The sequence below is a fragment of the Zootoca vivipara genome, chromosome 14 (genome assembly GCF_965207765.1).
Source record: "Zootoca vivipara chromosome 14, rZooViv2.hap1.1, whole genome shotgun sequence".
Lineage (NCBI taxonomy): Eukaryota > Metazoa > Chordata > Lepidosauria > Squamata > Lacertidae > Zootoca > Zootoca vivipara.
Genome location: NC_142597.1, coordinates 42,205,144 through 42,230,105, shown reverse-complemented (window position 1 = coordinate 42,230,105; position 24,962 = coordinate 42,205,144). Strand labels below are relative to the sequence as shown.

The 24,962-nt window shown below is 47.6% G+C and overlaps 1 protein-coding gene across 3 annotated transcripts in view; it reads left to right on the top strand.

Annotated features, from left to right (window-relative positions):
- Positions 1-24,962, top strand: part of VMP1 (vacuole membrane protein 1) — a 109,967-nt gene that overhangs the window by 5,958 nt on the left and 79,047 nt on the right. For 2 of the 3 annotated variants that reach the window (XM_035140115.3, XM_035140116.3), the window contains exons 2-5: positions 8,358-8,457; positions 9,945-10,080; positions 10,757-10,847; positions 12,174-12,284. In XM_035140115.3, the coding sequence (XP_034996006.1) occupies positions 8,388-8,457; positions 9,945-10,080; positions 10,757-10,847; positions 12,174-12,284 (408 nt within the window). In that variant the 5' untranslated portion in view covers positions 8,358-8,387. Of the gene's footprint in view, positions 1-2,448; positions 2,661-8,357; positions 8,458-9,944; positions 10,081-10,756; positions 10,848-12,173; positions 12,285-24,962 lie in introns of those variants that run through there. The other variant, XM_035140117.3, reaches the window with a different exon arrangement.

The window sequence follows — 24,962 nt, the reverse complement described above, 5'->3', positions numbered from 1 at the left end:
ATAATAATAATTTTGTGTTCTCATTTGGTATTTTTATGCTGTGATCTTCAGATGAAATGTGGTATGCAAATTTAATTAATAGCACTACTGCTAATGAAGTATCTTGCTATCTGTTAACTTCTTCATCCTTGCTATTTTCCTCTTGCATGCTTTCTGTGTTTATTAAAAATATTGTGGTGACGGGTGTGTGCTAAGAGCCGGTTCAGATCTCTCCTCAGGTAGGAACTTGCCAAAGTCACCAAGTGCCAATTCACACTGTATAGTCAAAGCACATTCAACACACAGTTAAAGCATGTGACTTCCCCAAAAGTATACTGGGAGCTGTAGTAGGTGAAGGGTGCTGGGAATTGTAGCTTTGTGAGGTGGAACTGCAGTTCCCACGATTCTTTGGGGGAAGTAACGTGCTTTAAACATGAGTTGGGTGTGCTTTAAATATATGATGTGGATCTGTTCTGGGTGTTTTTGGGCAAGGGAGCCTCTATCTTCCTCAGGTTCAGCCCCATCTGCATTATTGGGGAGTATTAGTATAATTTATATCCTGCACCTTCACTATAAGTGTGTGTTATCCGGGCAGCGAACAGATCACTTACAATAATCCTGATCCAGAAGGTCTCTTATGTTCTTTTCCCTGCTTTTTGTAAGATTTGGAAATGGTGTCCCAAACTTTGTCATTTATATTCTTTTTAATAATTGTTGTTGTTTAGTCGTGTCCAACTCTTTGTGACCCCATGGACCAGAACATGCCAGGCACTCCTGTCTTGCACTGCCTCCCGCAGTTTGGTCAAACTCATGTTAGTAGCTTTGAGAACACTGTCCAACCATCTCGTCCTCTGTTGTCCCCTTCTCCTTGTGCCCTCAATCTTTCCCAACATCAGGGTCTTTTCCAGGGAGTCTTCTCTTCTCATGAGGTGGCCAAAGTTTTGGAGCCTCAGCTTCACGATCTGTCCTTCCAGTGAGCACTCAGGGCTGATTTCCTTCAGAATGGATAGGTTTGATCTTCGTCACGGGGATTCGAACCGCCAACCTTTTAATCGGCAAGCCCAAGGCTCAGTGGTTTAGACCAGTGCTCCCCAACCTTTTTATCGCTGCAAACCAGTCAACGTTTGATAATTTTACCGTGGCCTGCTGAGGGGGGGACATTGATTGTTTATATTTTATTTAGATTGTTTTGATTTAATAATTTTAATTTAATTGTATTTAAATGTTCCTTGGGTGGCCCGGTACCAATTGATCCACGGACCGGTACCGGTCCGTGGCCCGGGGGTTGAAGACCACTGGTTTAGACCACAGCGCCACCCGCGTCCCACCTTAGCCAACCTACTCGGAGTTAAATACAATCTATGAATCATTTTCAAATAGTTCTCTTTCAAAGAATAACATGCTGTAAATTTCAAGTCGCTTTTCCAAACTTCCTCTCAGAGGTTAAGATCTATATTGTGTCCTATATCTATTGCCCCGTGCTTCACTGAAGCTTTAACTAGGTTGTCTTTTGTTTCCCATTCTAATAATATCTTTGTCATTTATACTCTTATTTCAGTTCCTCCCCCCCCCCACAAAAAACCCAATCCATTGATAATAAGGGGAAAGGTTATTCAGTCAGTCTTTAAAGTTGACTGATGTACAGTAGTGAGGATTTCTACACTTCATTTCAATCTCATTTATGAGAGTGAGAATCAAAGCTGGAGGAGGCATTGCGTTTCCTAACACCGGTTGGGCTGTGTGTGTGTTTTCTTTCTCCCTTTGCTGAGGCACCATGTTCATTCATGAGCAGCTGTGTTGCCATAGGATTGGTGGGTAGAATTGCTGGGGGTTGAAGAACGGGAAAGTGTGATGGATTTTAAAGCTTCTGACTTGCGAGGAGCAGAATTCGTGAGCTAAATATAGCCTCCTCTGAGTTGGAGGGTTAGAGATGAAGTGAGAGACTAGCCCCGTGGTTTTTGAAGCTGGGTTTCACTGGCTTTCGATCGCTGAGGCCTGCATTTTTCCTTCTGTGGTTTAAAACTGGGGGCTGCGTTTAGAGTATTGATTGGAAAGAGCCAAGCACAAAACAGTGAGATCTTGGGTGCATTTGAACGTGCTGATCAATTCTACACCGTTTCCCCCTCCTCCCCTTACAACATGGGAGCAGCAAACCAAAATCCTTGGCCTCACATTGGGTCCAAACCGTGAGTTGCGGTTTTTTTTACAAACCACCATTGGTAAGCCATGACTTTTCATCCTGGTTTGGAGCAAAGCAAATCAGATTTGACATCGTGCTGGGGTTTGTTGCTCTGACTCGCTAGCAGCGAGGAGCAGAACAGAAGCAATCTGCATGTTCCCAGTAATTCATTAACCATAGCTTTCATAACCCACAAATGTAGCCGGTAGGGATAACAGCAGGCATTCTCTTCAGGGTTGACTATATTTCCCTATCAGAAGTGATTGATTGATTGATTGTTCTCATCACAGCCAGTGCAGGGACAGAATGGAATTGCGCAACACCCTCACCCCGTTGAGTCCAATTGCTCATGCCTTGCCTCCTTCCAGTGACTCATGCAGAGAAGCAACGGACAGCCTCCTGCTCACGGCTGGCAGTTCTGCAGCCCTTCTGCATTGAGAGCAGTTGTCGAATCCAGTTGATGTAAAGGTGGGGCAGAATTTTCCACTCTGAATGGAAGGAGGTAAGGCCCAGGGCAGAAAGTCATTGGGAGATTAGCGATATCTTGGTACGTACTTGTGAGTCCTGGGACATGATTTAAGTGTGACTCATGTGGACCATAGCCCCATCAGGTGGACATCTCAGCATGGAAAAGAGCCGTTCTTACCGGTAGATCATCTGCTTGCATATAGTAGGTCTCGGGTGCAATTTCTGGCATTTCCAAAGAGGGGGCTGGGAAAATATTTTTGCCTGAAACCCTGCCTGCCAACCAGTCATACCTAGAAATAGAGGAAGTTGCCTTTTAGACACATTTGTCCATCTAGCCCAGTATTGTCCACACGGGCTGGCAGTCTCTCTCAGCCTTACGTGGAGCTGCCCAAAGACCTAGGAGTGTAGAACAATGCTGCTTCATGACCTCAGAAGGTGTCCGTGATTGTTCCTCTTGCTTGCCTGGAAGGGGACAGGTGTGAAAGGGGTGTGTGTGTGTGCTGAAACTAGCCTACCGTACAGGACAAAAGGTAAAGCTTACGCTTCTGGCATGTGGCCCCGAGGAGGTTCCCCAGAAAGGAATGTGGCCCTTGGCCTGAAGAAGATTATCTACCCCCCCCCCGGGGTAGACAGTGTTGAGCTAGGTGGAACAATGGTCAGACTACAAATGAAGCATCACTGCCTGTTGAATGAAACATTTGCTGCTGTGTAATCTTCTAACAGCCTCTGGAATAGACACGGAGGAATTTCACCACTACTGAGTCTGGAAGGGAAAATAAATCTATGAAAGAGAGTGTCTCCGCTTTAGCAGTCACTTATAATGATACAGCAGGCCTTTTTTTTTTTCACCCCTTGTTAGTTTTCCAGGTCATTCTTGTTCAGCCAAATAAGGACAGTGTATAATAGTCAGGCCGGCAGTGTCCCTGGTTTAATATTCTATTTTTTGACAGCAGCTGGTTCCAAACTGGGATTTCCCAAAGCTTGGGAGTGGAGGCGGGGAAAGAAGGGGAGGGGGGAACAGGTTGGGAGGATTGATGGGACACTTTGGCAACACCCCAAGCCCGGGGGGGGGGGAGAGACGTATCTGTTGACCCTTTGCTAAGTCATAGGAGGCTTGTCAATGGGCAGCTGGAAAGGGGCATCGTAGCTGTGCTATGCTATGCATGCAGAAGAGCTAAAAAGAGCTCAGGAGGAAGTGGAACCTGGAAACAAGTTCTTCCTGAGACCTTAAGGAGAATCTGCCACAAAGAATAGACGGACTCTCCCCCGCCATGCTTTGGACTATGTCAGCTTTGGCTAGCATCATGCCCAGCAGCTATGGATGATGGGAGTTGTATTCCCAGCAACGCGTATGGAGGGCATCAGATTGGGTGGGAAAGACTGGACGACGTGAACTTTCGGTCTGATCTAGCTGGGCTTTTCAACACAATCCTGAAAGCTGAGCTGAGAGCCAACATTAAAAAAAAAAAAGGAATTAGACCAGGTGTGGGCAGAAATCCGCCCTTGACACCCTTTCTCCGTTGTCATCATCTCCAGCCTGATGCCATGGGCAGTGTCTGACGGGGGGCATGTAAGTTGTTCCTTTGCAAGCAGGGCTTGCTGATTGGCGCACAAGACGGGCCCTTCTTAGATCACTGTTAGCATGGACCAGCTGATCAGCGTCATCGTCCCTTTTGAAGGTGCGCGAGCCCTGCTTTGCCCACTCTCAGGTCCACTCTGAAGCCAAACGGCACCTGCAAACAAACATCCAAGGAGCTGACTGCTTGGTGGTTTCAGCAAACCACTTTGGAATTGTCACCTGGTGTCGTAATGATGTCCAATTTGGCCCACAAGAAGTTGGCAGAGGGTAGGATCTGGTCTGCCTTGTGGATCTGGGTCATGATGCTTGGGGGGTTATGTCCATCAACAGGTGTGTTACATGACAGCTCAATGGACTTGCCATAAGCATCTCTCTGGCCCCTGTAGGAACTACAAGGCCCTTTGGCCGAATCTGGAAAGATCTTCTCAAGGTCTTAAACACAGTGTCTTGAGAGAACCGGGGAAATGAGTTGGAGATGAGCTGAAGAGAACCATCTATGATACCAACTACCTGAAGAATAATGTGAGGTCAAAGGGTCCGTCAAATCTAACATGTTTTTCCTGTGCCAGGCTAAAAGTTGTATTCCCGTGTGGTCCTCCAGTTGACCATTGACTATAACTCCCCTCATTCCTGATGGTTGGCCATGTGGGGAATGGAATGGAGTTTCTTGGGAAAGGGTGTGGCTGGCTTGCTGGATGGCCGAACAGGAGCGCTCCATGGCACAGTGTTTTGTTTGGGTTCATCTTCAAAGTCCATTTAAAGTTTCCTAGCCTGCCAATCCCCGTAACGTTGGTCACAGCAACAGGCCTAAAGTGGGAAGGAAGCAGCCCTCTTTAGTTTTACAAAAGCTTGCTTACCTGGTCACCTGGGGTGAACTTTATTTCCATCCCAGGCGAATAGCTTTTGCCGAATCCCTTTTGAAACAAACCAACCTTTCCTTCTCTTTCTGAACTCCTTGTCTCCTACCAGAGCTGGATCCCATTCTCTCAGCCCCACCCATTAAACCGCCAGCTTCAGACCTGGTAAAAAAAAAAAGTAGGACACCCCATTTGGCCCAGATTAAGCAGGCGCCGCCCAGGGAATGTGTCCTGTTGTGCAATCAGTGCTTATACAATGAGCTAATGTTTCTGGGTCCCCCAGAATGTAATGTTTAAACTATGTTGCCGTGTCTCTTGGTTGTGTTACAGTGCTGAAGACTTTGGAGAATGGGTGGGGGAAATGAACAAAGCAGGACATGAGCCCATCAGTTGCTAAACATCTCTGCCAGTTGATCTTGGGCCCAGACGGCCACCTGTTCTCTCTCCCAAAGGTCCCCTAAGGACATCTGACTTCCCTGAGGCCCTTTCAAAGTGCTACTTAGCTTCAGCCGTAGTTCAGTCTCCACCAGTTTCTGCACTCCTCTGGGTGAAACTCCCATCAGAGTGCATGAGCTGGGGAATTTGAAGTTTAGACCAGGGGTCAGCAATCTTTCTCAGCCGTGGGTTGGTTCACCATCCCTCAGACCATGTGGTGGGCCGGACTATATGGGGGGGGGGTTGAACAAATTCCTATGCCCCACAAATAACCCAGAGATGCATTTTAAATAAAAGGACACAGTCTACTCATGTAAAAACACACTGATTCCCGGACTGTCCGCAATTTCTTAGCTGGTGGTGGAGTATGCTCGCCGTTAAATTTCGGCATAACCCCTATTTACCGTGCTCCGTCCTATTTAACATCGCTTACGGCCGCGTCTCACCGATGTGCCTTCATTAAAGCTAGGTTTAATGTTTTTCCAACAAGCGTGCTGAGACATAGATTTACTAAGGGCCAAGTCTCTTCAATGTGTGCTTGTGAAATTAAAACATCTGAATCTTTACATCATGTTATGTTTATCTGCCCTATGTACAGTTCGGCTCGTGCTAGTATACTAAATTCCATAATCCAGCCTATGGCTGACAAACCAGTTGACCTACAGCTTGCCTGGGTTCTTCAAGATGTGGATCCTTATATTACTCTACAGGTTGCTAAATTCCTAACAGCCGTCCTCTCGTACAAGAGACGGAATGGAATGTTAGCAGATTATTTATAGTTATAAGAATTTTCTATAATGACATCAGATATTGATTTTAGCGTAGTGCCTAAATTTTTAATCATAATCTTAAACTTTTCTTTTTTAAATGTTAATATTTGTCCTTGTGAGCTGTGAATTGTGTTATATTATTTGTGGCTTGAACGAGTCCGCTGTTTTATTTGATTTATTTTGTTGTGTTGTGTTTTATGATGGGCGTAAAGCCGAATAAACATCCTGATTGATTTATGGGACTGTCCCGGGCCGGATTTAGAAGGCGATTGGGCTGCATCTGGCCCCCGGGCCTTAGGCTGCCTACCCCTGGTTTAGACACTGCATGAGTTGGGAAAACATAGTGAACTTTGGCCCTATGTTTACTTCTCCAGGTGGCCTTGTGCAGTCATGAGGACTAGTGTATCTCACCTTTACGCTGACCCTTTTTAGATGAGACTTGGGATATTAAATCATACGGTACTGTACAGTATATGGATAAGGGCTCCCTCTAGTGGTTACCATGTATAACATGTAGCCCAATTACCCTGTTTCCCCTTTTTTAAGTCGTAGTCATAAAGTAAGCCAGGGCAGCAATTTTAAGCATTTGAGAAATATAAGACATACCCTGAAAATAAGACATACCTCCATGTCTGCCAGCTCAGGGCCTGAAACTGGCTGCTGCAGCGTGGAGCGCTCAGAGCACCCAGGCGCGGGCAAAGCAAGAACATGGAGGTGCTGATCAGCTGGAGCGCGGGAATTCGTTGTTCCTGGCTCAGCTAGAGCGCACGCGTAGGAGGAACGCAGCAAAGTCAGCTCTGAGGAGGGAAAATGGCATTTAAAAACGCCGTTTGAAGCGCCCACCTCGCGAAGGAAAAGCGCCCCGCCGGCCACCGCCCTGCCCAAACCAGGGCTCTCTCCCCTCAGTCACCCCCAGCTGCCCCGCCGCCGCTCTCCCCTCCCTCAACTGCCCCTTCTTTCCCAGCCGGCTGCCCGCGTTCCTCCAGCCGGGGCACGCAGCGGGGAAAGGGTGTGCGACGGCTGAGGCAAACAGAGGTGGCCGGTTGCCCGGGGGTGGGACGGTCAAAAAGGTGGGCGAGAAGGGAAGGAAGCTCCTTGCTCGCCGCCTCTTCTCTCCCTCTCTCCCGCTGGGCGCCTTGGCCCCGGGGAGGTGCAAGGAGCCGCAGCAAACGCGGAGGAACAGGCGGCCAGGGGTGGGTCGCTTTCTCCGCCTCCTTGGAGTTTGGGCTCCGTATACAGGAAGGAGCGAGCACGGAACTACCTCCCAGCCAGCAGCCCCTGAGGAGCCGCCGCCGCCGCCCTCGAGCTTCTTTTCCCTCAGGCGGCTGCAGCATGGAGCGCGCCGAGCGCTCCGCAGCGCCGAGCGCTTGGAGCGCCCTCCTGGGCCAGCCAGAAAGCCTGAGCCAGTGGCCTCCACCTGGCCTGGCCGAGGAGGCTTGCCTCCCCGCCACCCGGAACTGGCGGCTGCAGCGTGGAGCATTGGAAAAGACTCCTGGATGAATCCCTCTCTCCAGGCAGAAGAGAAGCTGGGGGTTTGTGAGTTGACCCCAGGGCAATAGTGGGCAGTGTGGAGGGATGCAGAATGAAGTCGGGGAGATCATACCGTAATAAAAACCGTACCGGTAATAAAAAATTACAGATAATACACCCCACCGAAAATAAGACACCCTGTGGTTTTGGGGGGTGGAAAAGTTATAAGACGGTGTCTTAAAAAAGGGGAAACACGGTAAACATGCAGAAGATGCTGGTCCTCATGGATCTGAATCGAGGACTGATTTAAATCAGAACATAGGAAGTCATCTTATATAGGCCACTGATCCACCGACCCCAGTATTGTCTACACTGACTGGCAGTGTCTCTCCTGGGGAAAGTCCCAGTCCTGTGTGGAGATCTTGGATATTGAATTAGAGACCTTTTGAACGCAGAGCAAATGCTCCCTCTCTGAGCTGCATTCCTTGCTCTGGAGAGGGTGTCAAGTGGAAATGTGGACTCCTGGCTGAATCATCTCACACTACTAGAGTCTTGTTTTTGCTGTCGGGCAACTTTTGGCTTAACAGCTTTGTGAGTTTTGCATCTTGTCTCTTTTGAAGGTAGGTCCCCATAAGTGACTGATCTATGAAATGGCAGAGAATGGAACAGAGCTGAGGCGCATGGCGATGGGCAAAGAGCAGCACAATGGAAACTTCACAGGTGAGACAGTAACTGGGATAATGCCTCTTGCTTGGGGAAGTGTGTATTGAGGGAGGGGGTACAGAAACCATGGTTTGTTTGTTTTGTTTTTTTGCATGGTTGGATTGTAGCCTACTGTGCAAATATAAGAGTCTCATCTGCTGCTCTGCCCAGGGTTTTTTTGTTTTTGTTTTGCTTCTGTCCCCACCCACCATGGGCACGACACTAAAGGAAATTGGGATGGGGCAGGAGGAGGAAATTTCTCAGATCTTAAACTTCAGTAAATATCTGTATTGGCTTCGATACTTTTAGTTGAGAGGGTCTGTACACTATTGAGGTGACAGCTGAGTTACTTCCTTCTGATTGCTTGTGTTAGAGCTACTTTATTTAGATAATTTATATACTGCTTAACTACAAAGATGCAATACAAGAAATCAGTTAAAACTATAAAATCAAACTTCAGGTGGGTTCCCCACCATAGCTGCCAAGTTATCCCTTTTTTACAGGGATTTTCCCTTATGCTGAATAGGCTTCCTTGCGAGAAAAGGGAAAACTTGGCAGCTCTGTTCCCCACACCTGATTTATCTCAGTACTGTCCTGCTGTCCTTGATAGTGGTTCTCGGGGTCGTTGATGCTATCTCATCCTCTGATGTGAGCTGGAGTCCAGCAACATGGGAAACTGACTGACACAGAGTCAGGCCATTGGTTTGATCTAGCTCAGTTCTGTCTACACTGGCTGGCAGTGGCTCTCCCAAGATGTCAGGCAGAGGTCTTTCCAGCCCTACCTGGAGATGCCAGCAGTTAAACCTGCACGCAAAGCAGATGCTCCTCTGCTGAGCTAGAGCCCCCCCCCCCGGTTGAAAAGGTTTTCAGGACCAGGCTGTGTCTACTCAGTGCTACAGGCTATGAAGTCATATAACACTTTGTGCCCAAAAAAGCTGAACACTGCAACCTGTTTTTGTTATGTAAGCTAAAGGAAGTGCTGCTTAACTAGTCTTATTTTGTACAATGCATTCTCTTCTTGCAAATATCAGGCTTTTCTATATCCACCCGCTCCCACAAACACCTCTCCCTGTGGCCCATCCAGGCAGGCAAGAAGCATGATCAGAGTTCAAGGGCACATTCCAGCCAGGCAAAAACATTCAAGGAGGGCTGAGAGCAAGGCCATTTGGGGTGTGCTTTTGGGAGAGTTCCAAGGGGCCAGGCAGAATGATCTGGAGGTTAGCATTTGACCCCCTAGACCTGCATTTCTCCACCCCTGTATTAGCCCTTTTGCTTTTTGGAACAAGTACCCAGCTGAGCAACAATCTGGTGGGTGATGAAGCCTCCAGGGCTGTCGATGGACTTACAGGGGCTCATACACAGAAGGGAATTTCCTCATCTGAGCAAATATCTGCTGTTTCACTCGGAGGGTGAAATCTTTCACAGGGCTGGCGATGCTTGCCTGTTTCTCATAGCTCTTCTCTCCCAATTCTCCCCTTTCCCTCCACCCCCCTTCCTCTTTGCAGAGCCTTCTCCGTCAAGCGAACAGAAGAAGAGAGAACGAGAAGAGCGCCTGGATATCGTCCTCTGGAAGAAGCCACTCATTACCTTGCAGTATTTTTTCCTGGAAACATTATTAAACTTGAAAGAATTGACCATAAAGTAAAGGCCTACTTCTCCTTGACTTTTTACTCTTGAACCACGGGGTCCCAAAATGGGGTATCTCCTCCCCTCCCAAATGAGGTTGGGTCCAGTTGCAGTTGAAAGGCACTCACTAGCCACCACCCCCAGCTCCCCTCCCCTCCCCTCTGCCTCCACATCCTTTATCAATGCCTAGATTTTACTGTGTCCTGATTTAGTCCAAGAGGTGGGAGATTTTCTCTCTCCCTTCCCCTGACTCTAGAATGTGGTGCACCTAATGGAATGGGGCAGGATCCAACCCATGGCAAAGGAACTGCACCTTTGCGACGGACGGAACATAATTTTGGGGGGGGGTCCTCTCCTAAAAATTCCAAAGATCTCAGGAGCCTGTTCTGGAATCTTGTGTTCTAATTCTTAGGAAGAGTTTGTCTGGATCAATATAAGGCAGCTTCCTATATTCCTTTGGGCTCGCTAGAGCAGGGGGGTTATCAGGTTCAGCCGCCCAGAGTGGCTGGGGCAACCCGATCAGATGTGTGGAGTACTAATAATAATAAAAATAATTGTTGTTGTTGTTGTTATGGCTGAAATATGAATATGAATGGGGCAGGGAGGGAGGTACCGTACCAGTGCGTGTCAGTGTGGTCTCCTTCTCTGGATTATTTATTCTAACAACACTATTTATTTCCCCTCTCCCAAGATTGTGGCATCGCCGAAGGATCGTAGTGTCTCTCTTACTGCTGCTGTCACTGCTTACAACTGTGTATTATATCGAAGGCGCACATCAACAGGTAACGCTACATATCAAACGGGGCCTAGCGCTTTCAGGATGTGTTTGCATGCGTTCTCTCGGTCGGTAAGCCAGCAGGTTAAAAAAAGAAAGAAAAAATGCCCGGAATTGGACAACGGGCATCAGTAGAAGAGACGGTCGCTTCGTATCCTCCAAATATGGAATTTCTCCTCTAAGTGATAGTGCTCACAGTTAAAGCTATGCAATTTGCTCCCACCAAATTCACAGAGGAGGAGGCTCTCGGCGGCTACTAGCCACAATGGCTGTATTCTGCTTCTCCCGAAGGCCACTTTCTGGGAATCACGAGTAGGGAGAGGGTTGTTGTGCTCAAGTCCGGTTTGAGGGTTTCCCTTAGGCATGGCAGGCCACTGTGAGAACAGGATTCTGGACTAGGTAGGTGACTGGCCTGATCCAGCAACCAGGCTCCTGAGAATAACAATAATTTTGTTATTCATACCCTGCTCATCTGACTTGGTTTCCCCAGCCATTCTGGGCGGCTTCCAACACATATGAAAACATAACAAAACGTCAAACTTTGAAAAACGTTCCTTTAGGGTCTTAGATAAGTAACAGCTGCATTCTGATGATATGTACTGTATGCTGAAATGGAAACCTGTTGAGCAATTGTAATTTTATATATAGAAATAAGGTAAAAGAATCGCTTTTTCTAGCACCCATGTGAGGTTCACCTCTCTGTGTGCTGGTCTTTGGCTTTTGGGTTCTTCCTCCAGATCTGGCTTTCTTGGAGCAGATGTCAGCACCTGAAGTGCGGGGTAGGGGACCTGTGGCTCTCCAGATATTGCCAGCCTGCAATCTCTATCGTCCCTGACCTTTCACCCCGTTGGGAGTGATGGGAATTGGAGTCCAGCAATGTCTGGAGGGACCCACAGCTTCCCCACCCCTGCCTTAAGAGGTTCTCAGCCCAGGACTCAAATTCTGCATCAGCACCAAATGGTAAAACATTGTGCATTGCAGGTTTTTTTATTTTGCCACTGCCCTCCTTTTCTCTGAACTACCCAGAATCCTGTTACATTTTGATGGGTGCTACTGTCTCACAATAACAGTTCCCCATCCCCTTTAAGGTATGCTCTCCCCAGGGAGACCCACCTGGCACCAACCTTTTGGGTACATGGTTGTCTTTTCTCAGGTGTTCAGGCAGCACCAGGGATATGACACATCCTTCAAACTGGTTTTATGGCAATTTTCCGAAATGTCTGTGTTTTTACTTGCTTTTCAGTGGCATGCTGTAGAAGGATTTAATAAGCATTACAGCTTCTTGTGAAAGTGTAATCTTTTATTCTCTCTCCCCCATCCTCTTTTCTCTTAGTATGTGCATTATTTGGAGAAGAAGCTCTTATGGTGTGCCTACTGGGTAGGCTTAGGCATTCTGTCCTCAGTGGGACTTGGAACGGGTCTTCACACCTTTCTGCTCTACTTGGTAAGCAAGGGTGGGTGTGCGAGGGTGGGTGGGTGGGTGGGTGTGCGAGGGTGGGTGGGTGGGTGTACACACATGTGACTCCATGGGAGGGTGTACTCTGAGGTTTGTTTTTATCTCACTATGTCTGTGGTTTCCAACCAGTATGCTGTGGCACCCTGGGGTGCCTTGAATGATGGCCAGGGGGGCCACAGGCAACACTGGCCTCTGTCCCTCTTTCCTTCTTCCCTCCCTCCTCTGATGCCCTCTCACATCTCTGCCTCCCCAGGGCTTGTGAAGCTGTTTGCCTCACGTTCACCTTTGGCCAGTCTCCATTGGGCCACCAAGGCTGGGGGGCATCCTCTTCCCAGGCTCCTGTGGGGTGACCTGAGGAGGCAGCTCTCTTTGGGGCAGGGGGAAAAGGCTCAGAAACCAGGGTCAGCAGCAGCCCCCCCCCCCCCCGAAAACTCCCAAGGAGAGGGGAGAGGAGAGGAGGCTTGAGGGAGCACTCCACAAAGGAGGGTGTTTGAAAAAGGGTGAGATTTAGAAGGCGATTGGGCTGCATCTGGCCCCCGGGCCTTAGGTTGCCTACCCCTGGTTTAGACACTGCATGAGTTGGGAAAACATAGTGAACTTTGGCCCTATGTTTACTTCTCCAGGTGGCCTTGTGCAGTCATGAGGACTAGTGTATCTCACCTTTACGCTGACCCTTTTTAGATGGGACTTGGGATATTTGATCATACGGTACTGTACAGTATATGGATAAGGGCTCCCTCTGGTGGTTATCATGTATAACATGTAGCCCAATTAAACATGCAGAAGATGCTGGTCCTCATGGATCTGAATCAAGGACTGATTTAAATCAGAACATAGGAAGTCATCTTATACAGGCCACTGATCCACCGACCCCAGTATTGTCTACACTGTGTCTCTCCTGGGGAAAGTGTTTGAAAAAGGGTGAGGGGCTGCCAGCTCTGCAGGCAGGCAAGGGGGGGGACATATCTGGGCTCCTGAGCCCCACAGGGGTGCCGCAGAAAGAATGTAGTTGGTCAAGGGAGCCGTGGACTCAAGAGGGTTGAAAACCTCTGCTGCATGTAATAAAAATATAATGAGAGCTCTGCACCTCTCTCACATGAGGCAGCCGAGGAATGGAAAAGTAAGAGTATCATGAGAAGGGGGAGACACTGAAGGGGGAAAGTTTGAGTAAAACAGGAATGGAGAGAGGGTGAGAGGGGAAAGGTGGCTGTTTGAAACAACAGCAGAGGTTTGAATAAAGCAGGGATGGAGAAACTAGCTGAGATCAGACAGGCGTCCACCTCTGTGTTGAACTTTGTTTTCTCCCCCACAACAGGCATATTAAGTCATATTGTGCCTATTTTGCTTTTTTTTAAGTGGGTTTTTATTGTTTTATTTATCATGTTATTGGAGTGATGGGATGGTTTTGTTGACAGTTCTGTCAACAGCTTTGTGGCCCATTTATGTTGAACAGTGGTCTTAGGAATATATGAAATAAATAAATTCTGCAACTGCAGTTAGGCTCATTGAAATCAACAGACCTGTTATCCATGCCTGGTTGGTCTGGCTTTCAACATCGTGATACAGTCATACCTCGACATCCCAACGACTCCACTTCCGAAGGTTTCGACTTCCAAAGGCAACAACCCCGGATGTCTTTTCGCTACATGCGCCCTGCGCCTGCGCTAAATGCACAGAACGGGCGCTTCGACTTACAAAGACGGCCGCAGAACGGATTGTCTTCGTAAGTCGAGGTGCCACTGTAAAGTCGAGGTACCACTGTATATCACCAGCTAAATCTCGTGATATACCAATATATAACAATGTCTGAAATAAGGCTGGAACTATGTAGAGGCAAACAGCTTAATGTCCTGGCAACTGCTACTGCTTAGGGGTCTAAAACTTATTTTATTTACCTTTAACATACTCTTACAACTGTTATTTTATAGTACAGAGCAACAGGGGTGGCAGGAATCATGAAGGAAGCAACCACTGGCTTCACAGTTTCCCCCACAAATTTCTATTTTTTTTACATAGCACACACACAAACACATTGTGATTTGCGATATATTGCCATGTCAAATATTATAAAACCATTAGCACAATGTGGACTTCAAAGCGATTTTGGATTATGTCTTGATACATTGTCCCACCCTAATGCCGAGTGATTACAATCCATTGGTCTACGTCAGGGGTCCCCAGACTTACCGCGCAGTGGGCCGGAGGGCGGGGGAGTGCGCGCCTGTGCGCATGCGCACACGCGCACGGTCGGGGGGAAATCGCCGGAAATCGCTTGTGCGCATGCGTATGGGCCTCCCCCGACCCGGAAGTGCATCGGAAATGACCTCTTCTGGGTCGGGAGAAGCCCATACGCATGCACACAAAGGATTTTCGGCGATTTTTTGCCGATTTTTAAGATCGTCGCCGCGCTGTGCGCCGTAAGAGCGGGCGGCGGCAGCAGGCGGCGGGGGTTGTCGCGGGCCGGATTGGGAGGCCAATTGGGCCGCATCCGGCCCGGGGGCCGTAGTTTGGGTACCCCTGGTCTACGTAGTACATTATTGTCTGCACTGACTAGCAGTAGCTCTCCAGTGTCCCAGCCCTACTTGGAAATGCTGAGGATTATACTAGGGACCTTCTGCCTGCAGAGCATGTGGCCTGCCCCTAAGCTACAGAATCCTTATTTCATAATAGTTGCTAGATACTACATGTGGAAGAAAATCCAGCATTCACATTGTGATTAAAGTAAAGGCACTGGAAAAGACCCCATTAACCAGAATCTCTTCTGAACTGATCAATATTGGTGTTCCAATTACACATGGCGCTAACAGCTTTTTATTGCGATTGGGAAGTTGTTGCAACCCGGTTAATAAGAAACCACAAGGAAGTAACTGTGCAGGATTAAACACGGTAAAAGCAACATTGCTGAAATCAAAACCTCCAACATTCCATGCTCCCTTAATTCTTCCACCTTCCTACTAGCTTTCTTATTATGCTCTAAGAGAGACGTGTTCTTGTGAATAAACTCCAGCCTATTGTAGGCTGAGGTCCTTGCAGGTCCCAAATTCTGCTTCCATGTACAGGAGACAAATAAAGTGGCTTTGTGGGCTGCTAGCTGTTCATCCCCCACCCTAAAGTTTCACGTCGCCTTTAATTCTTGCTGTTCCACTTAACAGAGATGGTTTTCTAGGATAGCTCAGTCGGTAAAGCATGAGACTCTTAATCTCAGAGTTGTGGGTTCAAGCCCTACATTGAGGGGGAAAGATTCCTGCATTGCAGGGGGTTGAACTAGCTGACCCTCGTGGTCCCTTCCAACTCTGTGACTTTCAAATACAGGGAAGTCTCCGAAACTATTTCCCCCCAGTTTGCAATCAAATTTCCTGCGTTTTTTTCTGAACATCATTTATTTATTTTGTATTCCACCCTTCATCCGTAGATCTCAGGGCACTACACAACATAAAAAATACAAGTCCTTATCTACTCCCAGGAACTGAATTATCAAAATGAGGTGAAACAATAACCTCCTCTGGGGCTTCTCTTTTGGGTGGAAGTGGACTGCCAGCTTCAGACATGTAGTGGGGGTAATGGTTGGAAATGAAGAGTTCTGTGTTGGGCAAAAAAAACCCCAAACCAGCTGCTTACTGATTGTGGTTCAGTAAAACCGCTCCTCTTTGCCTGTTTGTTGCTCTCGTGGCTTTTGGTTCTGCATGGAAGAGTTCTGCCCAAACCCACCACTTGGGGGCTCTGTGAACACACCAAGATTTGAAAAAGTCATGCTTTAAAAAGAAAAAAGAACCCATATGAAGTTGGATTACAATTTCCCAAAAAATCTTTGTTCTTGCTGTGTTGTTTAAAGCAGACACTAGATGGCACCGTTGTCCTGGTCATTGGTGACAAAAAAAACATGCTTGCTCTCTTGTAGTTTTGCTTTTGATTTGCTTCTTAGCAAATGAACTCTGCAAGCCACATGTTGAATCATAGAATCATGGAAGTTGATTTTCCCTAAAACGGACAACTCATGGCCTGCAAACTAGGAAGGCGAGACTTGCCTCTTTTCCCTGGTACGTGGGGTGCACTCTTCACACTTAACGGTGCTGGAAGTGCACTCTGCATGTGCTCAGGGGCACTTTCACCTTCTCTTGCTTCATGTGTTCTAGAGAGGAAGAACAAAGGCAGCTGCCTTATACTGAACCAGACCACTGGTCCATCTAGCTCAATATTGTCCATGCAGACTTGCAGCGAATTTCCAGGTATTCAGACAGGGGCTTCCTCAGTCCTACCTGGTGATACAGGGGATTGAACCTGGGGCCTTTTGCATGCAAAGCAGGCGCTCTGTGACTGGGGCAGGTCTCTTGCTCAGCCTTGGTCCATTCACCCACATTTCGGGTTTAATATTTCTGTGCCTTAACATGACTGGGCTAGTGTAAGGAATTACTGAGATGAACTATGAGAAATATTCCAAGTCAATAGTACTGTACTGAACTGCTGGATGGGATTTTATGCATCATTATAATATATAGCAAGCGCTCTTGCATTTCCCTTTGCAGCCTGCTTTTGTCGGCTTGGAGTGAGAGGCTACAGCAGTCACGAAAAACCCTCCAGCTTTATGCCAGGCTCCTTTCGCATCACATTCCCTGACTGAAACATGCAGGGGAGCCCTCCATTTCCTGTCTGTTCTGGGTGGCGTCCGGCATATCGAAAACAAAACAAAAAAGCAGCTTTCTGGAGAGCATGCTTTTTAAGATGCACATCTGCAACTGGCTGTGACAACCAACAGCACAGATTGTGCCTGCCCTAATAGGCAGGCGGTTGGACTGGATGGCCCTTGTGGTCTCTTCCAACTCTATGATTCTATGATTCTAATATCATGCTGGTAAATCCCCACATCTTAGCAGCTGCAGCCCAGTGGAATCAGACCAAATTCGTGACACCCGGGCGCCATCCTCGAGTGATCACCAGCTCCACCCCTTGGCTGCCCAAACTCCCCAGCCTTGCCCAGAAGCCTCTTGCGAGAGATTCTGCTGGCATTGCAACCATTTGAAATCAGATTGCCTGTCTGAATTAAGCTGTGGCTTTGCTACTTTTCCTAGAGTTCGGTCTTCTTGATGTGTTTATTTTTAGTTTTTGCTCATGGTGTGCAGCATCACTGGCCGAGGGAGATAATGCTCCGGAGCCAGTGCTAATTCACAGCTGAGATGACCGCAGAACCTCCTTGTGGTACCGAGATGATTTCCATGCCACCTGAAGGGGTCATGCCCAAAAAAAGGGCAAGGAAGAGACAAAACGCCCACTGGAGCAGAGGACCCTGTCTCTCATGCCAGGTTGCAAGCAGAGTTGCCACTGCCTTGTTTTTAGAAATCAAAGTACTTCAGAGCTAAGGACCTCTGAACATGTGCAGGGAGACATTCTCTAGGAGTAACAAGGGGGAAGAAGATAGTATGATTAAAAAAGAAAAAAAATTGTGGCAGGAAAAGAGGAAAGGTCTGTGCGCAAAGTGCTTTTCTCATCTTGGAGTCAAACGTAGAGGCAATGAGTTTCTGATGGGGACAGGAATGTAGCTCAGTGGTATAGAGCATCTGCCTTGCAGGCCAAAGGTCCCAGGTTCAATCCCCAGCATCTCCAAGTAGGGCTGGGATTGTTCCCTGCCTGAAAGCCTGGAGAGACACTGCCAGTTAGTGTAGACAATACTGAGCTAGATGGACCAATAGCCTGACTCGGTGGAAGGCAGGTTCTTGTGTGCTGCATTGGATGGATAGGGTCCCCCGTCAAAGCGCACCGGCCTGTTTCATGCTCTGTATTCTGATAAATTCCTTTCAGGGTTTGTGCCAATCGAGTTGCGCAATTGTTTTGCGGGCCGTTTCCTCTTTTCTCGGGAATCGGTTTTGCTTTCCTAATTCTTTGGAAGAGGAGTCAGGAGGGGCGGCAGAAAGCCCCGGAGGACACGGTGACCTTGGAAGTTGTGGGCGAGAGTGCTGCTCTTGGTTTCGTGAAATGGTGTGCTTCTCTCTTCCAAGTGTCCCATTGCACTTTACTGAACCCCACCCAGTCCCAACTGTAAAAAAATAAAAACAAAGCAGGTGCAATCTATGGCATTTTTGTTGGCGTTTAAAAAAATGGATGTGGCTTGCACCCATTAACAATAAAATAAAATAAAATAAAGTGTAACAAAATGTAATTCTAAAAGCTGTGGTTGTGTGTTTACCAGACATCTGCATTGAGTTGCTGTGCCTCCATCGTGGGTGTTGCCTGCACCTCCTTAAGCATTCCTCCTGTTGTTAAGGGCTAGGAGAAGGGCCAGGGCAGAGCCCCGAAATTTCATGTGGAAGAGCACAGCTGTGAAGGTGTAGCACCAAGCCCTCCCCTCTTAAAAATAAAAATATAATAAACCCCATAGTGTTTTGTCAGCTGAGTGGGAAATCAAGAGGAGTTGGATTGAATTATTTTGCTAACCCACTTAACGAAAAGCTTAGGAAGAGAACAATCACTGGTGAATTGTAGATTCAATAGGCCCTGGACAGCCGTCTTAAGCACCTCTGGCGCCGTGGTGCGACGGATCCTTCCGGCGCCCCCTGCTGCCCCGTTTTCCGACGCGGCGGGCGGGCGGGCTCAGTGTGCAGCGCGGCTGCCGAGGGCACTGCTACATGGCGGGCGGGCAGGCTTAGCACACAGCGCTGCTGCCGAGGGTGCGGCTGAGCGGCCGGCACCCCGCGCCACCCAGCCTGGCCGTAGGGCCGGCCCTGGCCCTGGATCAGTACCACTGAGCTACTCCAGTGAATGGTGGGGAATTCATGGCAAAATAAGAAGCACCCTTACACACAAGCAGAGATTGGATGGCCCTCTGTCACAGATGCTTTAGCTGAAATTCCTGCATTGTAGGGGGCTGGACTAGATGATTCTCATAGTCCCTTCCAACACTACAATTCTACGATTTTAAGCTTTAGCCCGTATTAAGCATTAGGGACACATCTTCCATTCTTGCTGTCTCTGTGTATATGTGTGTGCTTTTCCTCTCTTTCCTCAAGCAAGTTCTGCAGTGACTTAGAGTTACTGTCCCGCACGCCGGATCTTGTTCTTAACTTCGCACATCTGTCTTGCAAAACTGGCTTTTGCTGATCGCTGGCGTTGTCCGTTGCCGAAGTCAGGTTACTGGCGAGAGGGGTTGGAGAGAGAATGGCTTGGACTGAGAGAGAAGATCCGGAACATGATTTAAGAGTCTTGAAACCTAGCCTGTCCCCCCCCCCTCTCTCTTGGTATGTGAATTGTTTTTGCGACTTCCATCTGTCTCGTGGGCTTCCTCCGTGATTTTTCAGCCGCTTCCTCTCGCTAGTTGTTGCACTGCTCACAATAGGCTGAGGCTTCCTGGAGCGCTCCACGCCGGCATGGAAAGCTCGGAAATCACTTCCGCCCCGTCTGTGATAGTGACCTAGTGCCCGCGGGGTCTCTTGTTCCCAGAAGTGCTGGTGGTGCTTAGACGGAACCTGGGGGGGGGGGGTTGTGCAAACAGAAACTCCGGGGAGGCACCGATTTAAGCCATATTTTTTACTCCAGGGAGATCTCTGCAGAAGCCGAATGATTTTGCTTATTATTATTATTATTATTATGCATGTTTGCTTTCGTCCCATAAGTCATTCCAACTTTTTACCCAAGCAATCATGCAATCTGCTTCCCATGCATAATTTTAAATAGGATAAATGATCCAAAGGTATCAAACATGCCTAATATCGAGGGGGAAGTAATTCCAGGGGAGAAAGATGGTGCCAACTATCATTAATATCACAGTTATAATTATAATTACAATTGCAAGTTGTTAATAACTAGCAATAACGATCGTCAAGAGTCCCCACACCCTCAGGAGCTCTTCCAGTGGCAGCCTGAGAGAGGGAACTCTGGGGCAGCCCCTAAGTTGTGGAATTTCCTCCCGAGGTCCCCCTGGCCACCTTCATTGGGAAGTTTCCATCGTACGATGGCAGAAGCACCTCTTTCCCCTGGTCTCTGACACCTGAGAGAGATATTTTTAAGACCCACCCTAGCCTCTCCGCTGTCATTTCTTTTAAACAGAGTTTCATGCTGTGTATTTAAACAGCTGCAACCTGCCCCCAAGCAGCTAAGGACATCAGAAGAGGCCGTCTTGGACCAGTGGCCCACCTAGTTCAGCATCCTGTTCTCACTATAGCCAACCAGGTGCCCCTAGGCTAGGGGAAGCCCGCAAGCAGCATGAGCAACTCTCCCCACTTGGGGTTTCTAGCAACTGGCATTCAGAGTCTCACTTCCACCAGGTGGAACATAGCCGCTTGGGCTAGTAGCCATGGGCAGCTTGGTCCTCTAACCCTGCTAAATTGGACACCACTGAGGTTACATTTGTTCGGTGAGGCCCGCCTCTGAGAAATTTCGGCTTAGGCCTGCAGGGAGTGGGTGGGCAGTGTGACAGGGTCCGACCCCCCCCTTCCTAGATCACGTAGCAACAGTTCCCTGTGTGTGTCGACTCTTTGCCCATCGTACAGTGGTACCTCGGGTTAAGAACTTAATTCATTCCAGAGGTCTGTTCTTAACCTGAGGTACCGCTTTAGCTCATGGGGCCTCCCGCTGCCGCCATCGCTCGATTTCTGTTCTCATCCTGAGGTAAAGTTCTTAACCCGAGGTACTACTTCTGGGTTAGCAGAGTCTGTAACCTGAAGCATTTGTAACCTCTGAAGCATTTGTTACCCAAGGTACCACTGTATATTTAAAATGCTTGCTTGGCTTTTGAGTAAGGATGGCGATGAGCAAGGGGGACGGGATGAGTCGCTGTTTGTGGTGAGGCAAGCAGGCCGATTTTCCCATGAGAAAATAGCTCTTGTTTCTCTTCATCAAAATGGAATGAGACATTCTCTCCCCCCAGCCAGCCCCTGCCCCGAGAACTTGTACTGAAAGTTTTAAAATCCCACATTGCTGAAAGGAAACACCATATTTCAAGAATGCTTGATGGCAAGCAGAGAGGAGGGATCTTCTTTCTCCCATCGCCACCATCGCACTCGTCTCCAGCTGCTTCGCTTTTCCATCCTCTTGGAATTTGAAATCTTTTTAAGAAACTGCATGAACATTTTTGAATCCCCTGTTACCGTAACTCGTCAGAATGGGGGGGGGGGGGCTTAACAAGCAAATGCATGCTGCCCTTCAATTAACACCTCACAGGCCAGAAATGCCCCTCCCCACCCAGATTAAATTCTGGGTTAAATTAACTCATTCTTTAGCCAATTCTTTAGAGGATTGATCTTGTGGTTGAATCGATTAAAACTTGCAACCTTAAAAGAGACCATTTCAGTCTTGGGCACCTTTTATTTTATTTTTCTGTCTGCCTCTTAGGAAACTAATATTCAAATCTTTTAATGTTGTTAGTCAGCCCTTTTGAGAGATCGCTCCCACTAACTCTGTCCAAGGGATGCAGACTCACAATCAAGTTGGAAAGAGTGACGTGGGGGTCCTTCTCCCCCACCTTTTTGAAAGGAAAAAAAGCTTTGCAGAAGTCTTTGAATGAACCTTGTTCGAAAGCTTTAACCCATCAAAGTTTTGATTTTTTTTTTAAAGAAAGCATGTTCATTTAAGTTTAAGAATACACTAAAAAAACCACAACAGGTCTTCCGTAGAGGGGCTACCATATTACCTCTTAAAAATGGCTGAGGGGAAATTGGGATGTGGGGTGAACAGGGGGGCAAGAAACTTCATCTTCTGATGACCAGTCTCTCATGTCATTTTGATTTATGGTTCGCCCTCCGATTCCCAACAACTTGAATTCCAGTCTCTAACCACAGGCTCCTGAGGGTCCCTCTGTCAAAATTGTGTGGCAGCCAAATATTTTGCACCCAAGTCATCAAAGGAGATTCCTAATAGGGTTTTTCTCCCCTCTCCCTCTCTTGTCAGAACTCGCCCTGGCAATTAATAACACACACACACCACAGGATAGCTGAGGCGGGGAGAAAAATGAATGATTAGGTTGTGGCTCATCTCTTAAGCACCTTTTCAACCCTCCTCATACAATTCCCTTCTTGCTGTTTGTCTTCCCTGAACATACAAAGGAATTATCTGTACAAAGGAATTGACTGTGAATTCAGGGCAGCGTCCAAATTCTTATCTTTCATCTTAATCCTTAAACTTTTTTTTTAAAGTTCTTACTCCTTATGGTCACATCTCGTTTATCTGTTTTTGTTGTTTAAACTCTGCCAATGGCAATAAATGATCAGGGCCACTTCCACAGTTTAGAACACCGTTAGTAGTTAGGGTGTGTGACTTGAAAGTTTGAGAGGCAGAAGCTGGACGAAATTTCCAGTGCAGGATTTTAGTGTCATACTCTGCTCCCTCCTCCCGCCTCCCCACCTCCCAAAATAAATGGCAAAATCAAAATCATTGCAAATATTCTGATTATTAGTAGTGATAGTTCTATGGTGTTCCCACTTACAGAGGTAGGATTGACCATTTCCCCACCCCCCCTGGACACTCAGTTTGTGATGCTTAGCTGCATATCTATGAGCTCAGGGTGAACCCAAAGGGGTTTTTGGGGGGAGGGGGAAGTAATAACATTTAAAAAGAAGAAACCGATATGTTCTGTTGAAGGGGCCGCCAGCCTTTTTTGAACCCGTGGCACCTTTGAATTTTTAGAGTGTACTGGGGGCAGGGTGCCCTTCGCAAAACAGCTGAGGAGGTGGGACATAGCACAGAATGGCTGTCATGGAGAGCAAGGCCTAGCACATAAGCCACCCCCAACAAACTAGAGTCATAGAATGGCACGGTGGGAAGGGACCTGCAAAGGTCATTTGATTCAACCCCCCGCAATGCAGGAATCACAGTTAAAGAATACCTGACGAAGGAGAGTTCTTATGCTTGCCCTGTGAAGGCAGCCATGTCCTGCTGCTCCTGATTGTGGGGGGTCAGACAATACTGATTTTATACACATGCACAGGGAATGAGGGAGAGATGCTGTGACAGCCTAATAGCACCAGGCAGCTGTTCCTCAGGACCAGGAAAAATGTGCAGGATGGCCACACCACATTCATTCTCATTTCACAGAAGTTGCTCAGTTACTCGCACATTTTGTCCCGTAACTTTCTAGGAGGACTAAGTGACTTTTCCCTTCTAGGGTTGCCATGTGCCCTCTTTTTCCAGGACATGTCCTCTCAGGGGTAAAATTTCTGTCTGGGTGGATGTGCCAGAATGTATCACACTATGCTTTCTGGAAGAAAATTCCTTCAGTAGCACCTTAAAGACCAACTAAGTTTTTATTTTGGTATGAGCTTTCGTGTGCATGCACACTTCTTCAGATACACTAGAAACAGAAGTGTCAGACCCTTATATATATACAGACCCTTATATATATACACCCTCTGTATATATATAAGGGTCTGACACTTCTGTTTCTAGTGTATTTGAAGAAGTGTGCATGCACACGAAAGCTCATACCAAAATAAAAACTTAGTTGGTCTTTAAGGTGCTACTGAAGGATTTTTTTTCTATTTTGCTTCGACTCAGACCAACACGGCTACCTACCTGTAACTTTCTGGAAGAGATGTAGAAATAACTGGCAGCTGAAGACTTGCTTTCCTCTTCTTTTCTCCTGCCCCCCTCAGCGATATATCACAGCTTCCATAACCGACATATAGTAGAGGTGTTTAAAATGAGAGTCATCAAAGCGCTCTCTCTTTTTTTGCTCTTCAAAATATGGTAACCCTAAAAAAGCTCAGAGCACCTGCCCAGAGGCACCAGTGAAGACTTTGCAGCCATCAGGCTGGTCCTCCCTGCTCTATGGGGTTTTTAACCATGGAGATACAACTAGCCCTGAGTTGTCCCATTTAGGGAGTCTTACCTGTGCATTCTAGTTCTGCATACTTCAATGTGCATGCAGTTGCCCACAGTGGAATATTTTTGGACACCTGGATAATTGTTAAACTTCTTTGCTTCAGAGCACATGAGCCCCAAGGTTTGGTCATGTTAACACCGAGCCCATTGTTTTGGGGCTGCGTCTGAAGCAAAAAGCATATTTATACTTTTTGAACCACTGGAATATCAAAGAGGAGACTGTCTACTAGGTACCATGGAAATAGTCACAGCAGCCTAATTTCCCATTCCCTGTGCATTTAACGTGGACGTCATGAATTTGAGCTCACAGAGGAATCTTGTGCGCTTGGGCCAGACCATGATCCAGGGCCCAGTTGTCTTTGGAAGAGACCGATCCATAAGAGAGAAGGATACAGACCCCAGATTCCTTCCCTCTGAGCACTCCACACTCAATTATTTTTATAAATGCCCTTTTTACATCTTACTTTTCATTCCCATCGCCGTGTGGTTTCTGTGGGTTCCCGAACGCCAGCCTTCCCCCAATCTCCCATTATAAAATTGTATTTCAGGCAAACAGTGTTCCTAAATAGGTCCAGTCTTCAGGTGTGTTGACGGATATTTATAGCAACTCAGTGCATTGCGACCTTGTTTCCTCCCTCCTGGTTAGAAGGTTCAGAGGGAATAGCGGTGGGACAACAATGAGTTGTCAGAGGGAGAAGAGGGAGCAGGCTGGGAGGAAGAAGTGTCGGAAGCTGAAGAGGGCTAGTGAGCAGGAAGAGGCTGTGGCAGAGAGAAGCCCAGAATCAGAGGCAGAAGTGGAGGGTGGAGAGGAGGGGGCCAAGAGGAGAGTGGAGGACCTGAAGAAGGCAGGGGGGTCTCCCCCTC